This window comes from Carassius auratus, unplaced genomic scaffold, assembly GCF_003368295.1.
Source record: "Carassius auratus strain Wakin unplaced genomic scaffold, ASM336829v1 scaf_tig00023751, whole genome shotgun sequence".
Lineage (NCBI taxonomy): Eukaryota > Metazoa > Chordata > Actinopteri > Cypriniformes > Cyprinidae > Carassius > Carassius auratus.
Genome location: NW_020525296.1, coordinates 315,082 through 342,848, shown reverse-complemented (window position 1 = coordinate 342,848; position 27,767 = coordinate 315,082). Strand labels below are relative to the sequence as shown.

General features: G+C 39.9%; 1 protein-coding gene across 3 annotated transcripts in view; it reads right to left on the bottom strand.

The window, feature by feature from the left end:
• prickle2a (prickle homolog 2a) overlaps positions 1-27,767 on the bottom strand; it is a 100,268-nt gene that overhangs the window by 30,283 nt on the left and 42,218 nt on the right. For 2 of the 3 annotated variants that reach the window (XM_026250262.1, XM_026250264.1), the window contains exon 2: positions 17,396-17,551. In XM_026250262.1, coding sequence (XP_026106047.1) covers positions 17,396-17,527 — 132 coding nt within the window. In that variant the 5' untranslated portion in view covers positions 17,528-17,551. Of the gene's footprint in view, positions 1-17,395; positions 17,552-18,483; positions 19,028-27,767 lie in introns of those variants that run through there. The other variant, XM_026250263.1, reaches the window with a different exon arrangement.

The following is a 27,767-nucleotide window of genomic DNA, read 5'->3' as shown; positions in this document are numbered from 1 at the left end:
TCACGAAACGGTCAATAAGATCTCTGTACTCCTCCTCCTGCCGTTTCTCTACACAGCTTACTATAACTGTCATCCAATAATTTTTGTAGGCGATATAACTCAGAACTGTCTCTAAAGTCTGCAGTGTAAATTGTAAACCGGAAAGGAGATAGAACAGTACCCTGAGGTGCCCTGATGTTACTTATCAGAAGTTCAGACACGCATCCCTGTAATCACACAAACTGAGGCCTGCCCGTCAGATAATCATGGATCCAAGTGACTAAGGAATCATCCACCTGTCTATCTTCCAGTTTTGCCTTCCACAGTCTTGGCTGGATGGTATTAAATGCATTGTAAAAATCAAAGACAACACATGTACTGTAGTGTTAGGTCTACCTAAAAAACAATAGTCCTTCTGCATTCTCAACACCCACCCGGGTGTCTGAAGTCATTTAGTGCCATAGGATGTCTATTCTTAGGCACTGAAACCAGACAAGATGTTTTCCATTGCAATGAAACTCTCTAAAGTTTCAAACTTAAGTTAAAGAGATGCTGAAGTACTCCACACAGCTGGCTAGCAGATGCCTTTAGCACACAAGGACAAATGCCATCTGGTCCAGCAGACTTATTTTAATTTAGCCTTTCAAGCTCTTTCCTCACCTTAGTGTTTGTGATATATCGTCCAGTAGGGGTGTAAGAAAATGTCACAATCACAATATTTAATTTGGCGATACTGTATCGATTCTCAAAAACGTAATATCAATGTTTTAAAAAATAAATGAATAAAAAAAGATCAGGCAGTTGTTTCGTTTTGAGTTTATTTCCCGACCACTATATGGCAGTTTTCATCTCTGAAGTTACAGGAAATACTAGCATTAGAGCATGCCACAAATGTTAGCGTTAATGTAGTTCACTGCTAGTAATGGAGGGTGAAAGAATTGTCCCAGTTCAAGTTTTGGTGTACAAAGCTGAAGTGTGCCGTCATTTGGGCTTTTGTGCTAACGTCCACTGTGGGGCTGTGACACTGGCACCACCTTGGTTCCGACCACTTGCCGCAAACCATGTGAAGAGGCTTGTGTGGAGCGCAGCCATAGGTGGGAAGGTCAACCCACGGCTGCAGCTTTCTCTCATTTTAGAGGTGTTTTGTGCAATTGGTGCAGTGCTCGCATTGCAGTTTCGGCAATTCCATGCCAAACATAAATACAAACTGAAAAACCTGTGAAATCCAAGTGGAAAGGTTCAACATCTGTATTTATTTTATTGTTTTACAATTGTTTTGTTTTCTTTAAGAATCCTGTTAGCACTTTATTTTTAATTGATATTAAGCAGATGTAATTCTTTTGTTCAGATCAAAATGTTATGACATTGCATATCACAATTGTAAACTTTAACTGTTAACCTTTAAAGCAGGGTTCAAAAATATATATGGTCTTTTTATAAAATACATTTTATACATATTATAAATTTAACTAAAGGATCCTGCAATCACTTTAATTTATCCCCCTTTATTCATACTTCACAAAAAGTGGTTCAATAACGTTGAATGTTACAGGGACTGATTACTGCAAATGCAGATCCCACAGTGTTCTGGTTAAATAATTATTTATTTATTGCTAAAGTTTGTATATGGTGGTGTGTTTCTTCAAGACCACTTTCCTTACAATATACAGGTCCTTATAAAAAAATTAGCATATTGTGATAAAGTTCATTATTTTCCATAATGTAATGATGAAAATTAAACTTTCATATATTTTAGATTCATTGCACACCAACTGAAATATTTCAGGTCTTTTATTGTTTTAATACTGATGATTTTGGCATACAGCTCATGAAAACCCAAAATGCCTGTCTCAAAAAAATAGCATATTTCATCCGACCAATAAAAAAAAGTGTTTTTAATACAAAAAAAGTCAACCTTCAAATAATTATGTTCAGTTATGCACTCAATACTTGGTCGGGAATCCTTTTGCAGAAATTACTGCTTCAATGCGGCGTGGCATGGAGGCAATCAGCCTGTGGCACTGCTGAGGTGTTATGGAGGCCCAGGATGCTTCGATAGCGGCCTTAAAGCTGTGGTAGGGAACTTTTGGCGCTCTAGCGGTTAATAAACAGAACTGCTTGTGTCTTGCGGAAGAACATCGTAGTCGGAACTACTTCTCTCTGTTTATGTCTATGAAGAATCACAAAGGTACTGGTTACTTCGCCGCAGTATCCCAGAAGCAATCTAAAATAGTCAGAATATAAACACTTATTATAGGTGCACCCTAGTGATTCAGGACAAGCCAAAAATGCGGTTTGGAAAATGGATTCATGGTGTACTCGCTTATTATATACATTTTTCTACATTTTGAACACAAAGTTACGGACCGCAGCTCTGATTGGTTATTTTTTACCGGGAGCGATGGAGTTTCTGCAAATGGCAATAGGACCACTGGGAGGAGCCAGAGGAGCTTGATTTTTTTCACAGATTATCCGTCTCACATTCTACTGTCAGGACATAATGACAGGTTTAATAAATATGTAAAAAATATTTTTTTACAAAAGTTCCCTACAGCACCTTTAAGCTCATCCAGAGTGTTGGGTCTTGCATCTCTCAACTTTCTCTTCACAATATCCCACAGATTCTCTATGGGGTTCAGGTCAGGAGAGTTGGCAGGCCAATTGAGCACAGTAAGACCATGGTCAGTAAACCATTTACCAGTGATTTTGACACTGTGAGCATGTGCCAGGTCGTGCTGAAAAACGAAATCTTCATCTCCATAAAGCTTTTCAGCAGATGGAAGCATGAAGTGCTCCAAAATCTCCTGATAGCTAGCTGCATTGACCCTGCCCTTGATAAAACACAGTGTACCAACACCAGCAGCTGACATGGCACCCCAGACCGTGGGTACTTGACACTGGACTTCAGGCATTTTGGCATTTCCTTCTCCCCAGTCTTCCTCCAGACTCTGGCACCTTGATTTCCGAATGACATGCAAAATTTGTCCAAAAGTCCAGTGCTGCTTCTCTGTAGCCCAGGTCAGGCGCTTCTGCCGCTGTTTCTGGTTCAAAAGTGGCTTGACCTGGGGAATGCGGCACCTGTAGCCCATTTCCTGCACACGCCTGTGCACGGTGGCTCTGGATGTTTTCTACTCCAGACTCAGTCCACTGCTTCCGCAGGTCCCTCAAGGTCTGGAATCGGTCCTTCTCCAGGAAGATTCTCGTTGTGCAGCGTTTTTTGCCACACTTTTTCCCTTCCCACAGACTTCCCACTGAGGTGCCTTGATACAGCACTCTGGGAACAGCCTATTCGTTCAGAAATGTATTTCTGTGTCTTACCCTCTTGCTTGAGGGTGTCAATGATGGCCTTCTGGTCAGCAGTCTTACCCATGATTGCGGTTTTGAGTAATGAACCAGGCAGGGAGTTTTAAAAAAGCCTCAGGAATCTTTTGCAGGTGTTTAGAGTTAATTAGTTGATTCAGATGATTAGGTTAATAGCTTGTTTAGAGAACCTTTTCATGATATGCTAATTTTTTGAGATAGGAATTTTGGGTTTTCATGAGCTGTATGCCAAAATAATCAGTATTAAAACAATAAAAGACCTGAAATATTTCAGTTGGTGTGCAATGAATCTAAAATATATGAAAGTTTAATTTTTATCATTACATTATGGAAAATAATGAACTTTATCACAATATGCTGATTTTTTGAGAAGGACCTGTATATACCATTCCTAAAATAAGAAATTTCCAAATATATTGCCTTGCTTACAGTATCGCAGTGTGTCACAATCGTACCACCAGATTCTTGGCAATACACAGCCCTATAGTCCAATGTGACAAGGAGGTGACATAGGTGGGCTGGAATGTGTGCAGAAGTTTGTAGAGGACGACAAAGGCGTACAGAAGTTCATGGACAGTATCTTCATTATTTCTACACCAACTGAGCATGTAAAAGTTCTGGAGTTTATTCTAAATGTGCCATTTACATTTTGAAGATTTCGGAAAATTCCATCAGAGAGGTAGCACAAAATGATGAGTAGCCAAATCATCAGTTTGGTACTGTCACGGTCTGGTGTGCAAAAGAAAGTGCATTACCAAGAAGAATCTCATCTCATCTCCTTCAAGCCATTTCTCCTGAAGTTGGACCTGCACTCACTCACATCATCAACACTTCCCTCCACACTGGTGTTTTTCCCTCATCATTTAGACAGGCACGTATAACTCCACTACTTAAGAAACCCAACCTGAACCCATCTCTTTTAGAGAACTACAGACCAGTTTCCCTTCTTCCTTTTATTGCAAAAACATTTGAACGAGCTGTGTTCTAACAAGTCTCTACATTTCTCACACACAACAATCTCCTTGACAGCAACCAATCTGGCTTCAGAAGTGGACATTCAACTGAGACGGCCTTGCTCTCAGTTGTTGAAGCTCTAAGACTGGCAAGAGCAGAATCCAAATCTTCAGTACTTATCCTGCTTGATCTGTCCGCTGCTTTTGACACGGTTAACCACCAGATCCTCCTATCAACGCTACTGGCGAAAGGCATCTCAGGAACAACACTTCAATGGTTTGAATCTTACCTATCAGATAGGTCCTTCAAAGTATCTTGGAGAGGTGAGGTGTCCAAGTCTCAACATCTAACTTCTGGGGTGCCTCAGGGCTCAGTTCTTGGACCACTTCTCTTCTCTGTCTACATGGCATCATTAGGTTCTGTCATTCAGAAACATGGCTTTTCATACCACTGCTATGCTGATGACACTCAACTCAACCTCTCATTCCATTCTGATGATCCGACGGTAGCTATTCGCATCTCAGCTTGTCTAACTGACATTTCTTCCTGGATGATCGACCATCACCTTCAACTCAACCTTGCCAAGACAGAACTGCTTGTGATTCCAGCAAACCCATCGTTCCATCACAATTTCACCATCAAGTTAGGCACATCAACCATAACTCCTTCAAAAACAGCTAGAAGCCTTGGAGTCATGATTGATGATCAGCTGACTTTCTCAGACCACATTGCTAAAACGGTCCGATCCTGCAGATGTGCTTTATTCAACATCAAGAAGATCAGAACCTTTCTTTGGGAACATGCTGCACAACTCCTTGTTCAAGCTCTTGTTCTGTGGCTGGACTACTGCAATGCCCTCTTGGCAGGTCTTCCAGACAGTTTTATCAAACCTTTACAATTAATTCAGAATGCGGCAGCAAGATTAATTTTTAATGACCCAAAAAGAATACACATCACACCTCTGTTTAGCAATTTGCACTGGCTTCCAATAGCTGCTCGCATAAAATTCAAGGCATTGATGTTTGCCTTCAAAACTACCACTTGCTCTGCACCCATTTACCTAAATTCGTTACTTCAGACTTATGTGCCCTCTAGAAACTTGCGTTCTGCAAGTAAACGTCACTTGATTGTGGCATCCCAAAGAACTACAAAGTCACTTTTAGGGACTTTTAAATTAAAGGTTCCCTTCTGGTGGAATGAACTCCACAACTCAATCCGAGCAGCTGAGTCCTTAGCCATCTTCAAGAATCGGCTTTAAACACATCTCTTCCATCTTTATTTGACCCTCTAACTTTAACACTCACTATTCTAATTCTATTCTTTAAAAAATCTAACTACCTTTCTAATATTTTTGTATTCTATGTTCTTTTCATTCATTATGCAATTGTATATGTATTTGTGTGTGTATGTGACCTCTAACTAGCTTGCTCTATTCTTTTATTTTTTTATTCTATCTGTTTTCTTTTTATTTATTATATTAGTTAAAATCCCATGTTACGTGTACTGTGTTAACCTAAAGGAGACTAGTTATAGCACTTATATATCAGTGCTCTTTTTGTTGTTTTTGATTGCTTCCACTGTCTTCATCTGTAAGTCGCTTTGGATAAAAGCGTCTGCTAAATGAATAAATGTAATGTAAATGTAAAGTATAATCAAAATAGTTATTTTAATTATCCACAGGAGAGAATGGGCTCAACCAAACACAAATTCAAACAAATAAACATCAATAGCAGATGAAGGAACATAGGAGAACAAAGGATTTAAATACTGGGAATGTAATCATGAAGAACAGAAACAGGTGTGGAGCTAATAAATAGATAAAAAAAAAACATGGAAACTAACTAGGTAGGGTAACAAAGACACAAAAACTAAACTAAAACAGATCATATATGTGACAGTTTGCCCCCTCCCAGACTGGTGTGTCCTCACATCGACAAAAAGCCAGACAGAAGTGGGAGGGTGCCTCACAGAGCCAAACGGACAAAGTGATTTGGCAAAGCCAGAGGAATGGAGTCCAGAGGTGGCAGATGGTCAATGACTTACCAAGGCGGAGCCGGAGTGACGAGGGAGCCCAGTGGTACTGGTGGGATGATGGACCATGGACCATGGAGCTAGGAGCCAAGGCGGAGCCGATGGGGCAAAAGACAGAGGTGGAGTCCAGGACTCGAAGGCTGAAGCGGAGAGAGGGCATCCTCATGCCAAGGTGGAGCTGGAGACTGGAAGTCACAAGGCCGATCAGAGCGCCAAGATAGCACTGACTGTAGGTGAGCTGAGGGACTGACAGTAATCAGCGGAGATGGAGCTGAGGAACTGGTTTAAGAGGAGGTAGGAGAGGGAGGCTGGGAGGGAACAGCAGAGACATAGGATATAAAGGTCTGGATGGAACCAGTGGAGACACAGGAGATTCAGGGTTGGATGGAACCAGCAGAGACGCAGCAGATTCAGGGCTGGATGTAGCCATCGGAGACAAAGGTGAACTGGGAATTACCTTCCCAAACAAGTCATTTGAAAAAAATTCCATATGTTTCCCAGAAATCAAATGCAGCAGTCGCAGGAGTGTGGGTGGGGTATTCCTCCAAGCACTTGATCTCCCCCAGTATTCCCACAACGCACAGTGTTACTGGATCCATTATTCTCGAGCACCCACTCCAAGAAAGCGGCAAAATCCTCCTAGGCTGATGATGTACCAGCACAAACACAGAGGCTTCAAGGCGCAAACAAGGCCAGATTAGAGATTGCCAAAAAACATCTAAAAATTCCAGAGCACTTCTAGAAAAGCATTCCTTGGAGAGCTTAAATTAAGATCAAGCTTTACCAGAATGATGTGAGGAAAAAAGTATGAAGGCTTGGAACAGCTGATGATCAAAGCACACATCATCATCTTTGAAACACGGAGCAGTGTGATGCAAGAGTGTGACTTCAGTGGCACTGGGTTACTGGTGTTTAGTAATGATGAGACAGAAGACGACATCATTTGTGAAACTACCGCCAGGTGGCACAAAGTGATGGATTGTGAACTGAATGTAATTATAAAATATTGGTTTGTAATCAGAGATGAAAGTAAGAAAACAATGCAATTATAATTTAACATTGTAAAATCCTTAAAAACCACACAGTGAGTTAATTTCAAAACGTGGGATAGTTTGACTTACATATTTCATATATTTTATTTCTCTCACAAACTTTATTTTTTAGCTTAAAATAAAAATGATGCAAACGAAACAAAAATAGTTGATTAATCGTTAAAATGTGTTACTGTGGGTACAGAAATGTACATCATATACTTGAAATGCTTGAAATGTTTTTTAAACAAAATTGTGTAATCTGTGAATGTTGCATTTCTCTCGTCGGAGAGAGCCAGCACTGTGTATATAACCAAAACAACAGTCCTATGTAAACCAGTTCAGCAAGTGAAAGCCTCATAAGACACTGTCCATATGAAAGAGCAATTCACACCTTTATCTCGACCCCTACAAGCCATGCATAACTACCCAAAACCCAACCCCCTCCAGCTGAACAGAATTTGGTCTGTGTTTTGGCTCTGAGGAACGGTGTGTTACTGGGCTGAAACATGCCTGCACTCAGCAGCACTACTCTTTGTATTCATAATTTTCTCGCAGCCCATATTATTATTTTCACAAGACCATAATGATAATAACAAATCATCAATTAATAATTAATCATTATTTTACTAAAATCATTGTTATTTGTGATCGTGGGTGTTTGCAGAAGGCTTTAAAGCTGCAGTACGGAACTTTTGACGCTCTAGCGGTTAATAAACAGAACTGCTTGCGTCTTGTGGAAGAACATTGTAGCCGGAGCTACTTCTCTCTGTTTATGTCTATGAAGATTCACAAAGGTACTGGGTTACTCTGCCGTGGTACCCCCGAAGCAATCTAAAATAGTCCGAATATAAACACTTATTATAGGTGTACCCTAGTGATTCAGGACAAGCTAAAAACACAGTTTGGAAAATGGATTCATGGTGTTCTCGCTTATTATGTTCATTTTTCTACATTTTGAACACAAAGAAAAGTTACGGTCCGCAGCTCTGATTGGTTGTTTTTTACCGGGAGCGCATGACTTTCTGCAAATGGCAATAGGACCACTGGGAGGAGCCAGAGGAGCTTGATTTTTTTCACAGATTATCTGTCTCATATTCTACTGTCAGGACATAATGACAGGTTTCAATATAGCTGCAAGCAGCAATTACGGGGCCAAGCACTCCAACGGCAAATGTAGGAGCTAAGCATCGCATGGAGCATCACACCAAATGCATTAATGAGCAATAACAGAAATTTTAGGATTATTGTAATTGAAATGGCTAAAGAAAATCATAAATACCACCTCTAGTAGCATGATTACTTGGCTTGTCAAGTTTGACCAATAGGTGGCACTGTTATAAAATCAATTTGGTGTACTCTGTGTTACTTTACAATGACACACACAAAGTTTGGTGTTAATATGCCAAAGCATTCCAGAGATACAGCCTCAAGTGTCATTTTCTCATTGTGCCTCAACTTCGTCACTGTGGTATGCAAAAACGGTTTTGTCTATCGACACAAAATGCATAACTTTGTGTCAGCATAGTCCGAAGATCATCTGATTCGAATTTGGTGAAAATCGGACCTACGGTTGATGAGGAGTTAAAAAAATAGGCTTTCAACATAAATAAAAATGGGGGACCGGAAGTTCAGCATACACTGGCATATTTGGTATCTGTGTTATCGGCATAAGCCAGGGAATATTTTGAGCCCAGTTTCAATGCAATATGCTAATGCAATAAAAAGTTATTAGCATTTTTTAAAGTGTAAATGTTCATTGTAAATGAATGGTTGTTACTCTTGACCAATAGGTGGCGCTGTCACCAAATTTATGTGGCGTGGTCAGTGTGACGTGGCGATGACACATACAAAGTTTGGTGCAAATATGTCAAAGCGTTGCAGAGATACAGCCTCAAATGCATTTTGGCACCCTTCCAGCAAATTCGTTGATGCGCAAAATAAGAACCGTTTTGTATATCGATACGAAATCCATAACTTTTTGCCAGCATGGTCTGAAGATGATCCACGTCAAATTTGGTGAAAATTGGACTAACGGTCTAGGAAGAGTTAAAAAAAGTATGTTTTCAACACTAATCAAAATGGCGGACAGGAAGTATGGCCAATTTTTTCATAATTGGTATCAATGATCTCGGCATGACACAGAGAATATAGAGAGACCATTTTAATTTTTATAGTCTAATTTATTCAAAAGTTATTAGCATTTTTGTGATATTTCATTATAACTATTGGCCACAAGATGGCGCTGCCACCAAACTTTTTGAGTACCTTCAGGGCATGGGGCCAAAGATTTTTGTAATATTTTCGTAACGATATGATAATGCGTTCAAAAAATACAGCATTTTGAAACATAATTCAAAATGGCCGACGCCTAAAATGGCGGACACGGGAAAATTTGATATCATTCGACTCAACATGACTCACTGAATCTAAAGAGACCAGTTGTGTGATTTTTGGCCATACCATTCAGAAGATATAAGCCAAGATATGCATTTTTCATATCTCATGACCACTAGGTAGTCTCAGGTCATGCTTATTATAACACACACCAAGTTTGGTCTCAATATGCCAAAAGGTTGCCGAGATATAGCCTCACATGTATTTTTGTGTGCTTCTTCGGCATTTTTTCTATGCATTATTCGTGAACGGTTTGGACGAATCAACTTGAATTCCATAACTTTTTGCCACCATGGTCTGAAGATGATCTGAGCCAATTTTCATGAAAATTGGACTAACTGCCTAGGACGAGTTCGAAAAAGTAGGTTTTTCGAAAAATTGAAAATAGCGAAAAAACTAAACCTTGTGATTCATTCGACGTGGCATGAGCCAAGGATTCATAGGAAAAAAGAATTTCCATTTTCTGGCTTACGGTTCAAAAGTTATTAGCATACAAACATTGAAAATGTGCTATAGTTAATGTTGGGACTGTCCTCTATCAGTGTGCCAAATTATACAACTTTCCCGCAATCGGTTCTATGGGCTGCCATAGACTCCTAGTCGGGAAAAGGAAAAATAATAATAAGAACCGCAACAAATACAATAGTGTCCTACGCACCTTCGGTGCTTAGCCCCTAATAAATATGTAAAAAATATTTTTTTTACAAAAGTTCCCTACAGCACCTTTAAGACCAAGCGGAATCCTGTGTTCCCGCCTCACAGTGCGCAGGACTTGCGCTCAGTGATGCAGCTTCAATGTCTGCGGTTTGACTTTACTGAATCAGATTAAGGCGAATACAACTTATTGATCATGAGCCCAACATTTAGCAAGGCAGGAAAACATCATTCATTTTAACGGAAGGAAGACGTATTTCATTGAGCTGATGCTGTTAAAGAGAGAGAGAGAGAGAGAGAGAGAGAGAGAGAGAGAAACTAAAGAATAAACACGTATTTTTTAGAAGATTAAACATGATAACAATATTAATTAATACAAATAGTTTAAGCAATTTAAAACTTTTTTTTAAAACTTGAATTTAAATACTATTAAACTAACTTTAAATTATCAAGGAGTTTATAAGTAAAAAAAAATCTAAATGAACTTGTGTTAACAATATAATTAGAACAAACAATATAATTCGATTTCTTAAAATGAACAATTCCTGTATAAAATGGGACAGCAACCTAGTGGTTCTCAACCTTTTGGGGGCGCACTATGGTCTAAGTGCAAGTCGCATATAATTTACATATTACGTCACCAATACAAACCAACCTGATTTATAATATTATAGCCTAAATATTATGATATATCATCTATTACATTCCTCGAAATAAACAATTCTACTCCCCATAAATAAAACACCTGATGCTGTCGGTAGCTGACCAATTTTGTGAGATTAAGCTTGAAAGGAGTAACACAAAGAAGTTTCGATTGTAACGCCTGTGTTATACTTTCCGCATGAGCAATCCGGACGCATACACGGCCAGCGCGGACGCAGACTTCAATTTATACTTCCGAAAGCGCACGCTGATGGTCCGCTCTGCAATTGCCCAGAATTATTGCACACCTACCTAGCGGTCCATAGCGGACTCGGGACGCAGAAAGGCTTTAAGATGCAGGCTTGCATGACCTGACACGCAACATTTCAGAAAATGTGCGTTCACAAATGTAGCCTATTTTGATCCAAATATGGAAAGCACTTTTGAATTTAATAATATGAGGTTCTCTCCAGAGATGGTTTGCCAAATTTCTCTCTTTTAATTAAGGATTGCTACGTAGTGTATGGTGTTTCGATTTGCCTGAACTTCTTCAAGTGAGTTGCTGGGCAAAAAAAAAAAGAAAATCCAGCACTTCTCCTTCAATACTGATACGGCGACTATTCACAGTTTGTAAGCTACAAGTTCATTTGCTGGCATTTTTTGAATTTCTTTTTTTTCTCAATAAAAAAAAATGTGTCCATTCTGAAGAGCAATTGTACCTTAAAGGCAATTTACCTAATGGCTGTCGATGACAATTTGAATTGAATTCTGCCAAAATGCACGCTTGTATGTGTTCGTTAAATGCTTATGCCAGTAGGTCTGCTCATGTCTGAAAATAATAAATGAATTAAAAAAAAAATCACATAAAAACATTAGGATGTATGTATGTATGTATATATATATATATATATATATATAGTCAAGTCAACTTTAATGTCAATCAACCAGGCAACATTACGCAGCAGACTTAAATTGAGTTTCTCCCATACTCCAATGTGCAATATTAAAACAAGATTTGACACATACTAAGCATAAACTAAACATTTGACTAAACATAGGACACCACTAAACAAGTACAAATAGATATTCAACAAATAGACAGATCAGCATAGCATATGGCCTACAGTGAGCTTACAGTTTCCAGACTATCACAGAGTTTCAAAATATAGTCAGGTTAAGGTATATATATATATATATATATATATATATACACACACACACACACACACACACACACACACATAGGTCTTATATTTATTTACTGTTTAATAAAAATAGCATGCATATGATCCTTTGTGTAAAGGTCTTTTAATTTTTGTTTAAAATTGTAAATTATTATTATTTTTTAATGTAACAATGTTATATCATAATGTTATTGTTGTTTTACTTCCTTCTTTTATCTCATTTTACAATTACATTAATTTCGCAATCCGTCCCTTTGTGCCACCTGGCAGTAGTTTTGCGAATGATATTAACATGCGACTGAATTACAGTTACGCGCGGTGGTAAGGTCCAGATAGGCTGGCCACCTACTGTAGATATATTTCTCATGTATGTGAGAAATTTTCAATTATTTCATTATCAGGAAAGAAATTCAAGTGATCGAGAGGGCGCCTCCCTGTCATGCGAGCGCATTAATAATTTTCGCAGCGTCATGCTTGTCTCCTCTTTATGTACTGTATCATTGATTTCATTAAATATTGTTAACTCACACTTGCTTCCTGCAACTCATTTCACCCAGCAGGTCCATCAACTCACCTCTCCCGCTGCGCCCACCGCACCGCCTGCGCTGCCCGTCCCCCGGGAGGTCTCCCAGGACCACTTCCGGCCAGAGCAACGACTTCCGGTGCCAGAGAGTTACTCTGGTGAGCCTAACTTTTGCAAGACTTTCCTTAACAAATGTTCCATGCATTTTGCATTGCAGCCCCGCACCTTCGCGACAGAAGAGTCCAAAGTAGCATTTGCTCTTACTCTACTCTCTGGCAGGGCCGCCTTATGGGGGATGGCGGTGTGGGAGAATCGGCATCCGTGTTGCACCTCGTTCCACGCCCAACTCTCGGACCTCCGAAGAGGGAAATCGCCGGTGGCGGTGGAACGAGGCAGCGCAGTGGGATCGATTCCAGCATTGGCTGGCCGGCCATGTTCATAAGGAGATCTACCTCCTCGAGTTGCCCCCAACACTCAACGGTCTCATCAACCTGGCACTCCGGGTGGACGCCCGGATTAATCGCCTTGGTAAACAAACAAGTCCATCCCACCTCTATGTCTCTCCGGAACGGGGCCATTCGAGTCGAGAGAACATGGTCGGTCCGTTTACGATCACGAACCCATGCAGGTGAGTAGAGCTCGGCTTTCCCAGAAGGAGAGAGAAAGGCGGAGGTCCCAAGGACTATGTTTGTATTGTGGTGGCCCGGCTCATTCCCTCCATTCATGCCCGGTAAAAGAGCCAGCCCGGAAGTAAGTTTGAGGCTACTATCGGGTGGGATCTCCGCCGGGAAGTCCTCAACTACATCTTCGACTCTCCTTCCGGTAAAACTGCAGTGGGAGAACCACACTCATGACTGTCCCGCCCTTCTGGACTCTGGGGCCGAAGGTAATTTCATTGACTCTCTCCTTGCATGTCAACTGAACCTTCCTGTCCTTTCTGTGTCTCATCCCATCCATGTCACCACACTCAGTGGCCAGGAACTGCCACACGTCACTCACTACACCGAACCCATAACTCTGCTCACCTCAGGCAACCACATCAAAACCATATCCTTTTACCTCATGGACTCCCCGGTCGCTTCCATTGTTTTAGGTCACCCCTGGTTGGTCAAACATAATCCACGAGTGGATTGGGGTTCCAACACAGTCACTTTGTGGAGTGGAAGTTGTCATGAGTCTTGTCTGGTTTCTGCGTGTCCTGTTGTGCCTGTTTCTGTCTTTAAGGAGGAGACTAGGGCTGAACGATATATCGTTATCGTATCTATATCTAGATATGAACTTTCAAGATATTAATATCGAAAAAAGCAACGATATAGACGATATAGATTTCCCCTCTCCGCGCTCGCCCTGCATACAACTCTGGCAGTCACAACAAAGTTCAGTTTTACGAGTGCCCTTGACTGCACCGCTAAAGCCAGTGCGCACACATTTGGGACGTGGGAACTATATTGTGGGGGGGGGGGGGCGTTTCGATGGTGACGCGTCATTGCTTGTCACGTGACACACTGCAGCAGCAACAGTGCTGAATGAATGATGATCTGCTTTTAAATATTTTTCCTTTTTTATTCAGAATATTCATAAATGTGTTATTCATGGCATGAAATATCTGATATTCCGATTGTCAAATACTTGCAAGTGGAAGTATATTGTTGTTTAAACACCTTTATAACGATCGCGTTAGTTGAGCTGTATGTGCGATGGGCGCCGCCGTTTGTGCCGGAGACGCAGTTCACAACCTCTATGTTTACAACACGTAAATTCGTCCACTTCTCCCGAAATACTTAAAAGTAAGTGGCTGGTGAACTGGGAATAGAATATGTAAACACTGAAGTTACTTACACAATGTGTATCTGATATGAATAAAACGTGTGGAATTATAATGGAAAGGATTATTATTACCTCTTCCATAGACATCAGTGTGTATTTTATAAACTCTAAATGTATTGTTTTTTAGTACTTATGTGAATTTATTTGTTTGAAAACTAAAATAAACAGTATGTGGTTGAAAACACTGAAAAGTTGCGACCTCTTCGTCTGGCGCGAATGATTTCAATGTAAAGTCGAGTTTACGCGCGTCTGGAGGTCTCGCGGCGCAGTAGACGAGTTATGAGTTATGAAAAGGACCATTGCAAGCTGAGAGCGACCGGCTTTTGTGGTGGAAATTGGCAGTGATACCCCCACCTTGCGCAGCTGTACCTGAGTGTCCCTGGGACATCAGTGCGGTCGGAGCGCGTCTTCTCAACAGCTGGACATATAGTGAATAAAAAACGCTCTGCTCTGGACTCCGAAAATGTTGATCGAGTTGTTTCCTGGCCAATGAATTTGTAATGGCCTTATTTTGTGCCTTTTTGCGCATTACAATATGCCTACCTAGTGTCGGTTACGTTCAATAAATAAACCCACATGGCCTGTTCTCAAGTCCATTTAACGTTTCATTTTTTGAACAGTTTTTTAAAATGGATTGAATCATTATTGAAAATAATCTTGGAGATATTTGAATTGCCTAAATCATAAATGAAGCCTGCAGTGATGTTTTTCTTTTGTTATGGCAGCCGTCCATAACAGCTCCCCTGTTCCAACGTCTATGCACACTGTACAGATAAATTAGAAAGAAGGAAATGAGTGCGGGAGATAATGCGGCAGGTGGCAGTGCAGAATATGACTTGGTGCCAAAACATAAATCATCTTCCATAATTTGGAAGTATTTTGGATTCAGAAAAGACGATGTAAACCAGAGTGATGTGGTGTGCAGGTCGTGCTTAGCAAAAGAACACGTAGTCATATCGTATCGATATTGAGATATCTGGCATGAAAATCGAGATTTGTCCATATCGTTCAGCCCTAGAGGAGACCATGGAATTATCAAACGTTACCTCAGAACAACTTGATGGTGTAACAAACTATGGACTCTCTCTTTTTTAGCACTTTAAATAAAGTTGCTCCTTTACGCTTAAGGAAGGTTAAGGAAAACTGTTTGACACCATGGTATAATGAGCATACTCGCACCCTAAAGAGAGCAGCCCGAAAAAAGGGAACGCAGCTGGAGGAAAACAAAACTTTAATGATATTTTCACGAGTTCACCCTTACATCTAATCTGAAGGCGAATAGTAGGCATATTTTGGCATGCTGTCCTGGGGGAGGGGTCCGGGCTCGGAGCACAGCCCGAACCCAAATAACTCCCCCTATCCCCAATTTGGGATAAATAGATTAGAATTGAGGAGTTGGGGTGGAGGAGGGATTCCGAAAAAACTGTTGTGGGACAGGAGGTAAGAAGACTGGATATATATACGCTTGTGTGCTATTTAAGATGATTAGCTAAACGAGATGCACCTGTGCCAAATTGAATGATTATCTGATCGTGATTCTCCCGAACTTTGTTAATAAAACCACATGTGCCATAAACATGTAACATAATTCAGTGAATTATGAACAGTAGAGTGTGTCATTCATGTTTTGTAAAATAATTTACAAACTAAAACACTGTATTATATTTGTTTTTAGCGTTTTAAAGTCAATGTTTTATGAATGACAAAGTGTGTTTGTTGGATGAAAAAAATAAAAATAAAAAAAATAGTAAGATGCACTATATGCCATGTTTTGTTCGTCCCCATCTACCGAACCGGTCTTACTAAGTGACAGCCAGGTAACAATTGTGTTTGCCATTATCTTTAGCACTATTTGTTACTGTTGTGAAATTAAATGGTAAGATGAATTTTGTGATACTGATTTTACATTTGGTGTAAATGTCCTATAGTGTATAGTGTTAATGAAGGTAATTAAAACATGCAAAGAGTATGAAACTATATTATTTGTGCTTGTGAGAGAGACATAGAGACAGATGAGGATCGCTGAGCATGCTGGATTTTCTGATGAACATTTTATGGTTGAACAGATGGAAAGGAAATGGCTCATGTCACAGAATGAACCGGTAAGTCTCACTTTCTCTCTTTCTCCCTTTATCTCTCTCTCTCTTTCTCTCTCTCTCTCTCTCCCTCCCTCCCTCCCTCATATATTCAAGTTTAAGTTGCCTTATTGACATGACAATTGTATAATGTATTACCAAAGCATAAAAATACCTCTCTCTCTCTCTCTCTCTCTCTCTCTCTCACACACACACACACACACACACACACACACACACACACACACACACATACACACACATAGGGTTGTGCACACACATACACACACATAGAGTTGTGCACACACATTTTAGGGGCAGGTGCTCCAGTGAAAAACAGAGCACTCATCTCATAATTATTAATAAAAAATAATTTATCTAAATCTTTGTGAATGATTTTAATGAAATCTGTCAGAATATGTCCTTGTCAATTTTCATTAAAAAAAGTATACATATACACACACACACACAGATGTATATATTTATACATTTTTATATATATATATATATATATATATATATATACATATTGCTTATGCTTCTAAAAGAAGCCTCACAAGATTAAAAAATGTAAAGCAAACAACTAATTCTGAAAAATGTGGTATTATTTTTGTGGTATTATATTATAGTTTTATTATTATAGAATAATTATTATATATAATAGCAAAATCATGACAGAACCAAAACCTGCCCAATATTTTATTTTCTTTGCCTTTCACATTTTTCTTATGTAATACCATCCTTCAGTTTGAAAAAAAAACTGACATGCTGACATACCTGTTCAGGTTTGAGGCCAGGTGGCACCCAAGCATACTCCTCTAGTGCACAGCCAGAGTCATCATCAGAAGTTGAGTTCCTCTGGAAGTCAAACATGATTTTAGAGACCGTCCTCTCCATATCCAGAGCCATATCACGACTTCATACCATTAATCACTACAGAAAGACACAGACAGACAGGAATGAGAAATTCCGATGTAATGCATTACACAGTTACAAATGCTGATATCACAGACACTTGTATCCATTTCATTTTCATTTCACAAACAAACATTTCTGTTGATTTTCAGTATGTGATGATTAAGCTGTTTCAATTATGCAGTAAATGACCAACTGCTCAATAAATGTGCTATTCAAATGTATTGAAATTGCCTGCATGGAAATTTAACCAACACATTTCTGATAATGCAACATTAGTGTAAATGCAATGAGGGTTCTCACTGAATTGTTCTAAGTGTATTTATTGTCAGTTACAACACTCCCATGGTAAATGCTATTTGTTTATTTCTTCAGAAAAAAATAAATAAAATAATCGAAATAAACTGTTTTGTAATGATAGGATACGATATCTCAAACTACACCGCACATACAAGACAAAGCCATCTTAATGCATCAAAATGTTTTTAAAACATGTTTGAGCACACATTTGATTCATAGTGCTGAGAAAGTAAAAATTATGTTTTTAATACTAATGTTATTATCTGCAGTATCATTCAGCCAAGTAAAAAAAAAAAATATAATAATAATCTTGATAATTCGATCACCTGCAAGCTTTCTCTCACATTACACAATCTTATAAAATACAAGACGTCACTGTGACATCACACTTCACTTGCACACAACATGAACCTAAATTTGGTCTTTCGCATCAACAGAAAAAAAACAAGGAAAAAAGAAAGAGTCTGCACAAAGTGTTCAAAGATAAGAAAACCATACGGCTACAATGATTCCAATATCGTGCTATTAGAATTCATCCATTAGAGGATACAGTAGAGACCATGTTTAAATAGGTATTGGAAGCATGTTTCTATAATATCACTGTAAAGATACAACAGAAATTCAAAAATTCAATTGAAAGACATACAGACCTGCATCTTCATATCAGTATCCAAAAAATAACTTGAGGGCTGAAAGAACTAGAAATAGAGAGAGAGAGAAAAGAAAAACGCTGCGCTAAAGCAACGCGAAAATAAACGCTTTTCTCTTTTATGTCATGCCTCATCCTTCGCTCTCACTCTGCCTGTGGATTTGACTGTTTCTGTGTGGGTGTGTGAGAAAGAATGAAAGCGAGGGAGGGAGGGAGTGAGAAAGCGAAGGAGGGAGGAAAGAGAACATTTCTTATTTGTGTAAAAGGCAACATTAGAGCAAGCTCTCAGCTGAAGGACTGATGTTGACCTTCATGTCGTTTTAGACTTTTTATAACATAACAATACTGTAGTCATACGCCATATATTTATTTTACATTTGTGTTCTTAGTATGTGTACATTTACCATGAACAAAAGGTGCAAACTCAAATATACAGTAAACAGCAATCGTGACTGAGGACCAAAACACCAAGAAGTGTATATCGTTTCTTACGAACATGGTGGCATACAGCGCAGGTTTGGGAAATAATCAGGTTTAAGCAAATAAATTGCATCACTGTGTCAGAGTTCCAACGTTATATCATAATAAAACATGTCTTACATATATATATATATATATATATATATATATATATATATATATATATATATATATATATATATATATTTTGCTGATTTTAGGAACCTCAGAGGTGAAGACAGGGACACAAGCAAATCCAGCTCCCTGTCAATGTCAAGCATTTCTGACCTGAGCAAAGAAACGCATGTAGGCTTTCAGTGACGATGATGAAGATGAGAAAATAATTCAAACCCACACACTTGGCATCAGTCAGTGACGGTGAGTGGGCTCTCGACACATGACAGCGCCTCATAATACAGCTGTAATTACTGCTGCTGCATTTGAGTTGATAATTAAGCCTCAGCGATGGCTACACGTCACTGTGTGTTAATGACAAAATGATACGCACTGGGCTTCTTTACATGTTCGTGAAGGGTCCTTTTTTTTATGAAGAGCCCAGTTAATATTTAGCAGTCTATATCTACATATAATTTAGTCCAATTTGTGGAAACAGAGCATCTGAGATGTTCAGCTATGCTAAATGCACCATTACTAGTAAACAAGTTCACCTTTGGAATATGCTGCTTCACATTTGTATATAGTAATATTAAGTATATTAACAATAAAATATATCAATACTAACATAAGCAGGTCAATGGTTCCACAGAAAAGCACAACCATTCCTGCATGCCCTCTAGACTTAAGATTTTCAAATGGCTAACAATAATAAATACCCCCATGGACAGATGGTCTCAAGCCATATATACAGACAAAATGTAGCATCATTTTAGATGTGTATATATATATATATATATATATATATATATATATATATATATATATATATTCTAAAGCACACATAGCATTGCGTCAATCTTTACAGCCTTCTTGTCATTGCACAGGAACACACAAAGATGTTTGAGCATTTGGAGTGCTCTCACTGACCATGAACACATTAATCATTCAAACTAACAGCAGGATGCTGGCTTTGTCTCTTTCCAGTGAACAGTGCTCGTGCTCTGGTCGCCATGGAGCTCTCTGCAGTGACAAGTCTCCGTGGAAACCTTGTGCAGATCCAAGAGCAAGAAAGCATACCCACAACAGATTTATCAGGGAGAGCGTGCAAAGCCTTGCCCCTTAAATCATCCCTTTTCATTTCAACTGTTCTCTGTCACTCACACTTTCTGAGTTAGAAGGGTTATCCTAGAAAATCAATCTATCCATCAATCAATTAAACCAGGAAACCAACTGAACAAAAGGTTAAATTCTGATTCATAAATACTAAATGAATCCTATTTAAGTACCAAAATGTTGCTTCTATTGTGACATTATGTAAAATTGATCATGACACTTTTATTTTCATGCATTTTACTCTTAAACTTTTGCTCTTAAGGGGTCCTCAGATGCCAATTTTCCACAAGTTAATATGATTTTTTAGGCTCTTAATGAAAAGGCATTATTTGGTTAAAATTTATCAAAGCTAGGTTAAAAAAACACCCTTTTACTCTGTCATAAACAGCTTTGTTCACAGCGTGTGGTTTCAGTGCATGTCCCTTTAAATGATAATTAGCTCTGCTGACCCCGCCCCTCTCTTCTGTGGGGTGATGAGCAGTACTGTTTCCTTTAGCCACATTTAGCTGCAGAACTTGCTAATAAGCACATTATTAGGAAAGGATTTGCAAAGATTCATTAAAAACCCTTATACTCGCTTCTTCTGGAGGTGAAGCTGGATCCTGAATGATTCTAGCAAACATAGACATATTGATGTAAATCAGGGGCACTTTCCCTTCAAAAACTAAAGTAATCCACTTCATCTTCAGCGGCTCAGATATTAGGAGTAAATGACGAACTGTTTGTTCATTATTACATCCAACAACAGAATACCTAAATCACTTAGGAGTCATTCTTGTCCACATCTGCTCCAGTGGTGAAACACTGGAGGACTGATGACAGTCACTCAGGGGCGGAGCTCAGTGTCAATCAACAGTTGTGGGAGGGGCCTGCCAGCCAAGAATCTATGAACCGCATGATCTGAGACATTGCTCTTGATTTATTGAGATTTTGTCATAGCCCAGCGAAGGGCGCCGAGGAAAGAACAGGGTCTGGGTCCAAATGCAGGGAAAAATTACTTTAATATAACTGAAACAAAAAACAAACAAGGCAAAAACAAAACAGAACAGATAACAAGGACAAGAGCAGAATTAGAAGCAGCCAAAATGCAAACATGATTAACATTAACATATAAAGATTAATACATTCAGACAGAGTGGTGTGTGAGACCACTCTGTTTGGGTTAGTTCACCCAAAAAAACTCACCCTCATGTTGTTCCAAAACGTGAGACCTCCGTTCATCTTCAGTTTAACACAGTTTAAGATATTTTAGATTTAGTCTGAGGGCTCTCAGTTCCTCCATTGAAACTGTGTGTACGGTATCCTGTCCATGTCCAGAAAGGTAAGAAAAACATCATCAAAAGTAGTCCATGTGACATCAGAGGCTCAGTTAGAATAGGTAGCATCGAAAATACATTTTGGTCAAAAAATAGCAAAAACTACGACTTTATTCAGCAACCTGTCCTCCAACTAATATGCTTGTATAGGTCGTTTGTCCAAATCCCTAAAAAATACAACCCATCAGAGCGTATACTACCAATCGGCAAAAGGGCGTTTTCATATTAATGTTTTGTACCCCTTTATTTGCCCTCTGGTTTGCATTTCGTGTAGCTCAGTTAGTAGATTATTGTGATATACCTTGATATGTAATCATGCTATCATGCGTTCGATCCCAGGGAACTGACGTGCACGAAAATGTATATGCTCAATAAATCATAATTTAGCATGATTTCTGTGAGGGTTAGGTTTAGGGGTGGGGTTAGGTGTGGCCATTCGAACGAATAAGCCACCTAGTAAAATATGTAGGAAATACTGTGAGATTGGTGTAAAACGCCCACACATTGCATTTAAATAACCTATATGGTCGTTTTTTGTTGGAGGACAGGCTCTTATTCAGCATTGTCTTCTCTTCCGTGTCTGTTGTGAGAGAGTTCAAAACAAAGCAGTTTGTGATAGCCGGTTCGCGAACAAATCATTCGATGTAACCGGATCTTTTTGAACCAGTTCACCAAATCACTCTGAATCATTTTAAACTGTTCGCGTCTCCAATACGCATTAATCCACAAATGACTTAAGCTGTTAACTTTTTAATGTGGCTGACACTCCCTCTAAGTTAAAACAAACCAAAATTAATTAATTAATTAATTAATTGTAATTCATTTACTGACTGAAAGCCGTGAAGAGAGAACTGAAAATGAACACCGAGCCGAGCCAGATAATGACTTGTTCTCGAGTCAAGAACCGTTTTTGTCAGACGCGTCTGATTCTGATGATACTGCGCATGTGTGATTCAGTGTGAAGCAGACCGACAAACAGAGCATCTTAACCGAACTGATTCTTTTGGTGATTGATTCTGAACTGATTCTATGCTAGTGTTATGAGCCCAGGTAAACCGAAGGCTTGAATCAAAGGCAATCAACACCAATGATGTCATTACGTCGAACGCAAAAGAACCGGTGAACCATTTTCTTCAACCGATTTATTGAATCGAACTGTCAGAAAGAACTACTGGTGATCCGAAAACTGATGCAACCAGTTCTTGACTCGTGAACGAGTCAATCTTTCATTCATTTTCAGGCTCTGCTCGGTGTTCATCTTCAGTCCCACACTGAGCTGCTAATGTCTTGAACTATTTAGCATAATCAGCAGTAGTTGTATGGTTCTAGTGTGAATGAAGCAACTGAACCAAAACAGCTTTTTTATTTATAATCTTATTAATTTGCATTCAATGCCATAGTCTTTCAGATCTGCTAATAAAGCTCTATTACATCTCCTTCGGTCACGACTTAAATTTAAAGGAGACAAAGACATTGCAGTCGCTGCTACACGTTTGTGGAATCAGCTGTCACCTGACAAAAGAAGTGCTTCTTCTGTCTTTAATTTCAAGTTCAGACTTAAGAAACAGTCTTACAATTTGATTATTATTATTGTTGTTATTTTTAGTTTTACTCTATATTAGAATTTGCTGTATTTTATTATTGATTTTGTTCAGCACTTTGGTCAGTGTAATGCTGAATTTGAAATTAACTCCATAAATAAAACTTCCTTACAATTCTGTGACAAAACAGCCTTAAAGGTGGTATAAGAAGTCATGTACAGGAAGTTTATTAAATAAACACAGCAAATAAATCCAAACAGAGAGGTAAAGAAGAATAGTTGTTGGGGTAAGAAAAAATCCAGCAATGTAAGAAACAACCATGCAAACAAAACTGAACCATAATCCAAAATACAATATCCAAAAAGACATGCACAATGATCATGAAACGAGGATAAACTCCACAGGCAAAAAAATAAATTAATAAATAAATAAATGCTTGAGAAAATTGGTAATACTTTGCTGTGAACACAGGTAAAGCAAGGTTTAAGGTACATTAAAGTCCAAACAAAAAGGTAACATATAACGTGTAAGCATGTATGCTTGTTCTGACATACTTAGCTTGCATTTCCACTATAAATAAACATTTTTAACTAAAAACATTGTAAGCCAATTTTATTTTCAAAAAAAATCTTAACTCTACAAACATATCTGTTTCATTGTATTTTTCACTGTCCAAATGCTATAACTGTAAACATATTTTTCTTTGATTTTGTGTACTTGTTGCATTTTTATATAAGATATTGTTATTTTAGTTATTGTACATTACACGTATTGAGGACTTATAGACCAGCTTCATACAGTGACTAATAAAAAAATTATAGAAGTCCTAAATTTACAGAGAAACCTAAAATGTAGCTGTCGTCAGTGTTTCTTGTGATGGTAAAATTGGTAATTTGTTGAAACTTTAATTAACTGTAATTTGACAATTTGCCTGTAAAATTTGCTTCTAGACAGAACTATCACAGGAGGTATGAACCATTCATATGCTATTAGAGACAGAGAAAGAGAGAGGGTAGGTCTGGATGATTAATCGAAAAGTAATTGAAACCGAAATTCAGAACCTCTAACCAACGTAATTTTCCCATGTCGGTTATTTCCTGTTCCAGCTTAAAAGTGTGTGTAGCCACATGATTCTGCCAGTCAGTGTCCCTAGCAGGAACCCAACTTATCTCCTCCGGACCATAACCCTCCCAGTCCACCAGATACTGAAATCCGCATCCCCTCCGTCTTGAGTCCAGAATTCGATTACACAGGATGGAGTTTGAGGCGAACTGTCACCGGACTGATGATTTTGGTGACAGGAAATGGGCCAATGAATTTGGGAGCTAGCTTATTAGAAATGGAACGGAGTGGAATGTTCTTAGTAGAAAGCCACACTTTGGAAACGACGACATACACAGGAGGTCTTGACTGGTGGCGATCGGCCTTAACCTTGGTGCGTGCCCTTACTTGGAGCAGAGTCTCACGTACACTGGTCCATGTACGGTGACACCTCTGGACAAAAGCGTGAGCGGAGGGGACCGCGACTTCGGATTCCAGACTAGGAAAAATAGGTGGCTGGTACCCTAAGCTACCCTCAAACGGGGATATGCCCTTGGATGACACAGGTAGTGAGTTGTGAGCGTACTCCACCATTGAGAGTTGTTGAAACCAAGAGGAAGGATTCTTGGCCGCAACACATCACAACATTCTCTCCAAATCTTGGTTGGCTCTCTCGGTCTGCCTGTTGCTCTGGGAGTGTTAACCGTAAGATAGACTGACAGTGGCCCCCAGTAATTTGCAAAATTTGGAGACAAATTGGGATCCCCTGTCAGAGACCACATCCGTCGGGAGGCCATGTAACCGAAAGATGTGATTGATGACAGTCACCGCTGTTTCCTTGGCTGAAGGCAATTTGGGCAAGGGAATAAAATCGCTTTCGAGAACAGGTTCACTATCGTTAAAACAACTGTATTGCCTTGGAATGGTGGGATGGCGGTAACAAAATCTAGCGCTATGTGGGACCAGGGTCTCAAAGGGACACACAGCGATTGAAGAAGCCCATCTGGGGGTGGATTGGAAGTCTTACCAATTGCACAGATCGAGCAGGCCAAAACAAAATCTTGAATGTCGCAAGGCATAGATGGCCACCAGAATCGTTGCTTAACTAGAAATCTAGTACGATTTACTCCTGGATAACAGGCTACATTGGAACAATGACCCCACTGAATAATGTCAGACCATAATCCCTCCGGCACAATCGGTTCGGTGGGCACCGGGACGGAGGCATTACCCCTTCTCAGGCCATCTTGACCTTCGATTCGACCTCCCATCGGAGTGTGGAGATGAATAGAGTCTCCGGTAAAATGCACTCGGGAGTAGCCGGACATTCGGATGGATCAAAAATACGAGATAAAGAATTGGGTTTGATGCTTTTAGAACCCAGACGGTACGAAAGAGTAAAGTCAAAACGACTAAAAAAAAGAGCCCACCAAGCCTGCCTGGAGTTGAGTCTTTTGGCAGATTGAATGTATTCTAAGTTCTTGGGATCTGTCCAGACGATAAAAGGTACCCCCCACACCCTTCTAACCAATGTCGCCATTCTTCCAATGCTAACTTGACTGCCAACAACTCCCTGTTACCAATATCATAGTTACGTTCGGTAGGCGACAAACGATGAGAAAAGAACGTGCAAGGATGCATCTTGTTGTCTGAAGAAGAGCGCTCAGAAAGCACTGCGCCTGCCCCCACCTCTGACGCATCGACCTCCACCACGAACTGACATGACAGATCAGGGGTCATAAGAATGGGAGCCAAAACAAAGCGGCTCTTCAGGTTGGTGAATACAGCTTCGGCTGTTTCGGACCACATGAACATCGTTCTGGGGGAGGTCAAGGCAGTCAGAGGTGCGGCTAGTTGGCTGTAATTACGAATAAAACATCGGAAAAAATTGGCGAACCCCAGAAACCTCTGTAGGGCCTTATGGGAATCTGGACTTGGCCAATCCACCACAGCCTTAACTTCGTCAGGATCCATATGCACTCCCTCAGACGAAATGATGTAACCTAGGAAAGGGACAGACTGTGCATGAAAAGCGCATTTCTCCGCCTTGACAAAAAGCCCGTTCTCAAGCAACCTCTGAAGCACTCGTCTGACGTGCTGAACGTGTTCCTGGAGAGATAAAGAAAAAATCAATATGTCATCCAGGTAGACATAAATGAACTGATCGACCATGTCTATCAGCACATCATTGACGAGTGCCTGGAAGACCGATAGGCTATTGGAGATCCCGAAAGGCATAACCAAGTATTCAAAGTGCCCAAAAGGGGTGTTAAAAGTCTCCCATTCATCCCCCTTCCTGATGCGGACCCAATGATAAGCATTACGTAAGTCCAGTTTTGTGAAGACCAACACTCACTGCAACCTCTCGAAGGCTGAAGACATCAACGGCAAAGGATAAGTATTCTTTACCGTGATGTTATTCAGCCCTCGGTAATCAATGCAAGGTCGCAGAGAACCGTCCTTCTTCCCCACAAAAAAGAGGAAGGTCGGATGAATTTGGATGCCAGAGAATCAGAAATATATTTCTCCATGGCCTCCCTCTCGGGAACAGACAGAGAGTATAGCTTGCCCTTAGGCGGAGACGTTCCTGGCAGTAGATCTATTGCACATTCATAGGGACGATGCGGAGGAAGAGGATTTTGGGAAAACCTCTTCCACCCTCCTCCCGGTGAGATTGCAGTGGGCAATTCGGTCACATCACTGTCAAGCTCTTCTCGACTCCGGAGCAGAAGGTAACTTTATGGACTGGTCATTTCCACAACAGCTTCAGATACCCACCATACCACTCACTAACAAGATCTCAGTCAATGCACTCAATGATCAACAGTTACCCACATTATCTCACACCACCAGTCAGATAACACTCATCACATCTGGAAATCATTCTGAAGAACTAATTTCTCCTCATGAACTCCCCTCAGGCTCCCATTGTCCTCGACCTGAAGGAAGTGTTCAGTAAGTCCAGAGCTGCCCTGGACTTACCGAACACTTCCTTTAGGTCGAGGTACAAAATTCACAAATTCACAAATTCACCGGCTCTTCCTGCAAGACAGAGACGGACCAGCAGACACTAAACAAGATGCATAACACTCAGTGCTCCAGGCAGAAACAGAGTTATGTCCCCAGTTCACCCTGGGGTTATGCTGCACCAACCAGGGGTGATCGAGGACAATGGGAACCTGAGGGGAGTTCATGAGGAGAAATGACAGTTCTTCAGTAATCTGTGACTTCAGATCCACTTGCTGCCCCCTGCATGGTCAGATCATTCTGTAACGAATGGATAGAGGGGACAATAGCAAGTAAAACAGATCTTTATTAGAATTAATAGCACCAGTCCCAGAGTGAATAGGAAATCAGTCACAGTTCTCAGTAGTGCTGGAAGATTGCAGATGCAGTACACAGAGAGTGTGATGGTAATCTCCGATGATGATGATGATGACGACTAGGCAGCGCAGGCTTGCATGGACAACTCGATCCGATGGTCAAACGTGAAGTGGTGAACCCAGTGTTGGTGACGAGTGAAGATATAAACTGCAACAGTGAACTTCCAACCGGAGACAAAACACGACAGGTTACATCCATAAAACAACGATCTGACAAACACAAGACGCATGAGGTGAGTATAAATAGACAGTGGTAATGCACAACACCTGTCCCTGATTTCCCCAGAGGATAATCAGCGACCATGCCCACACACA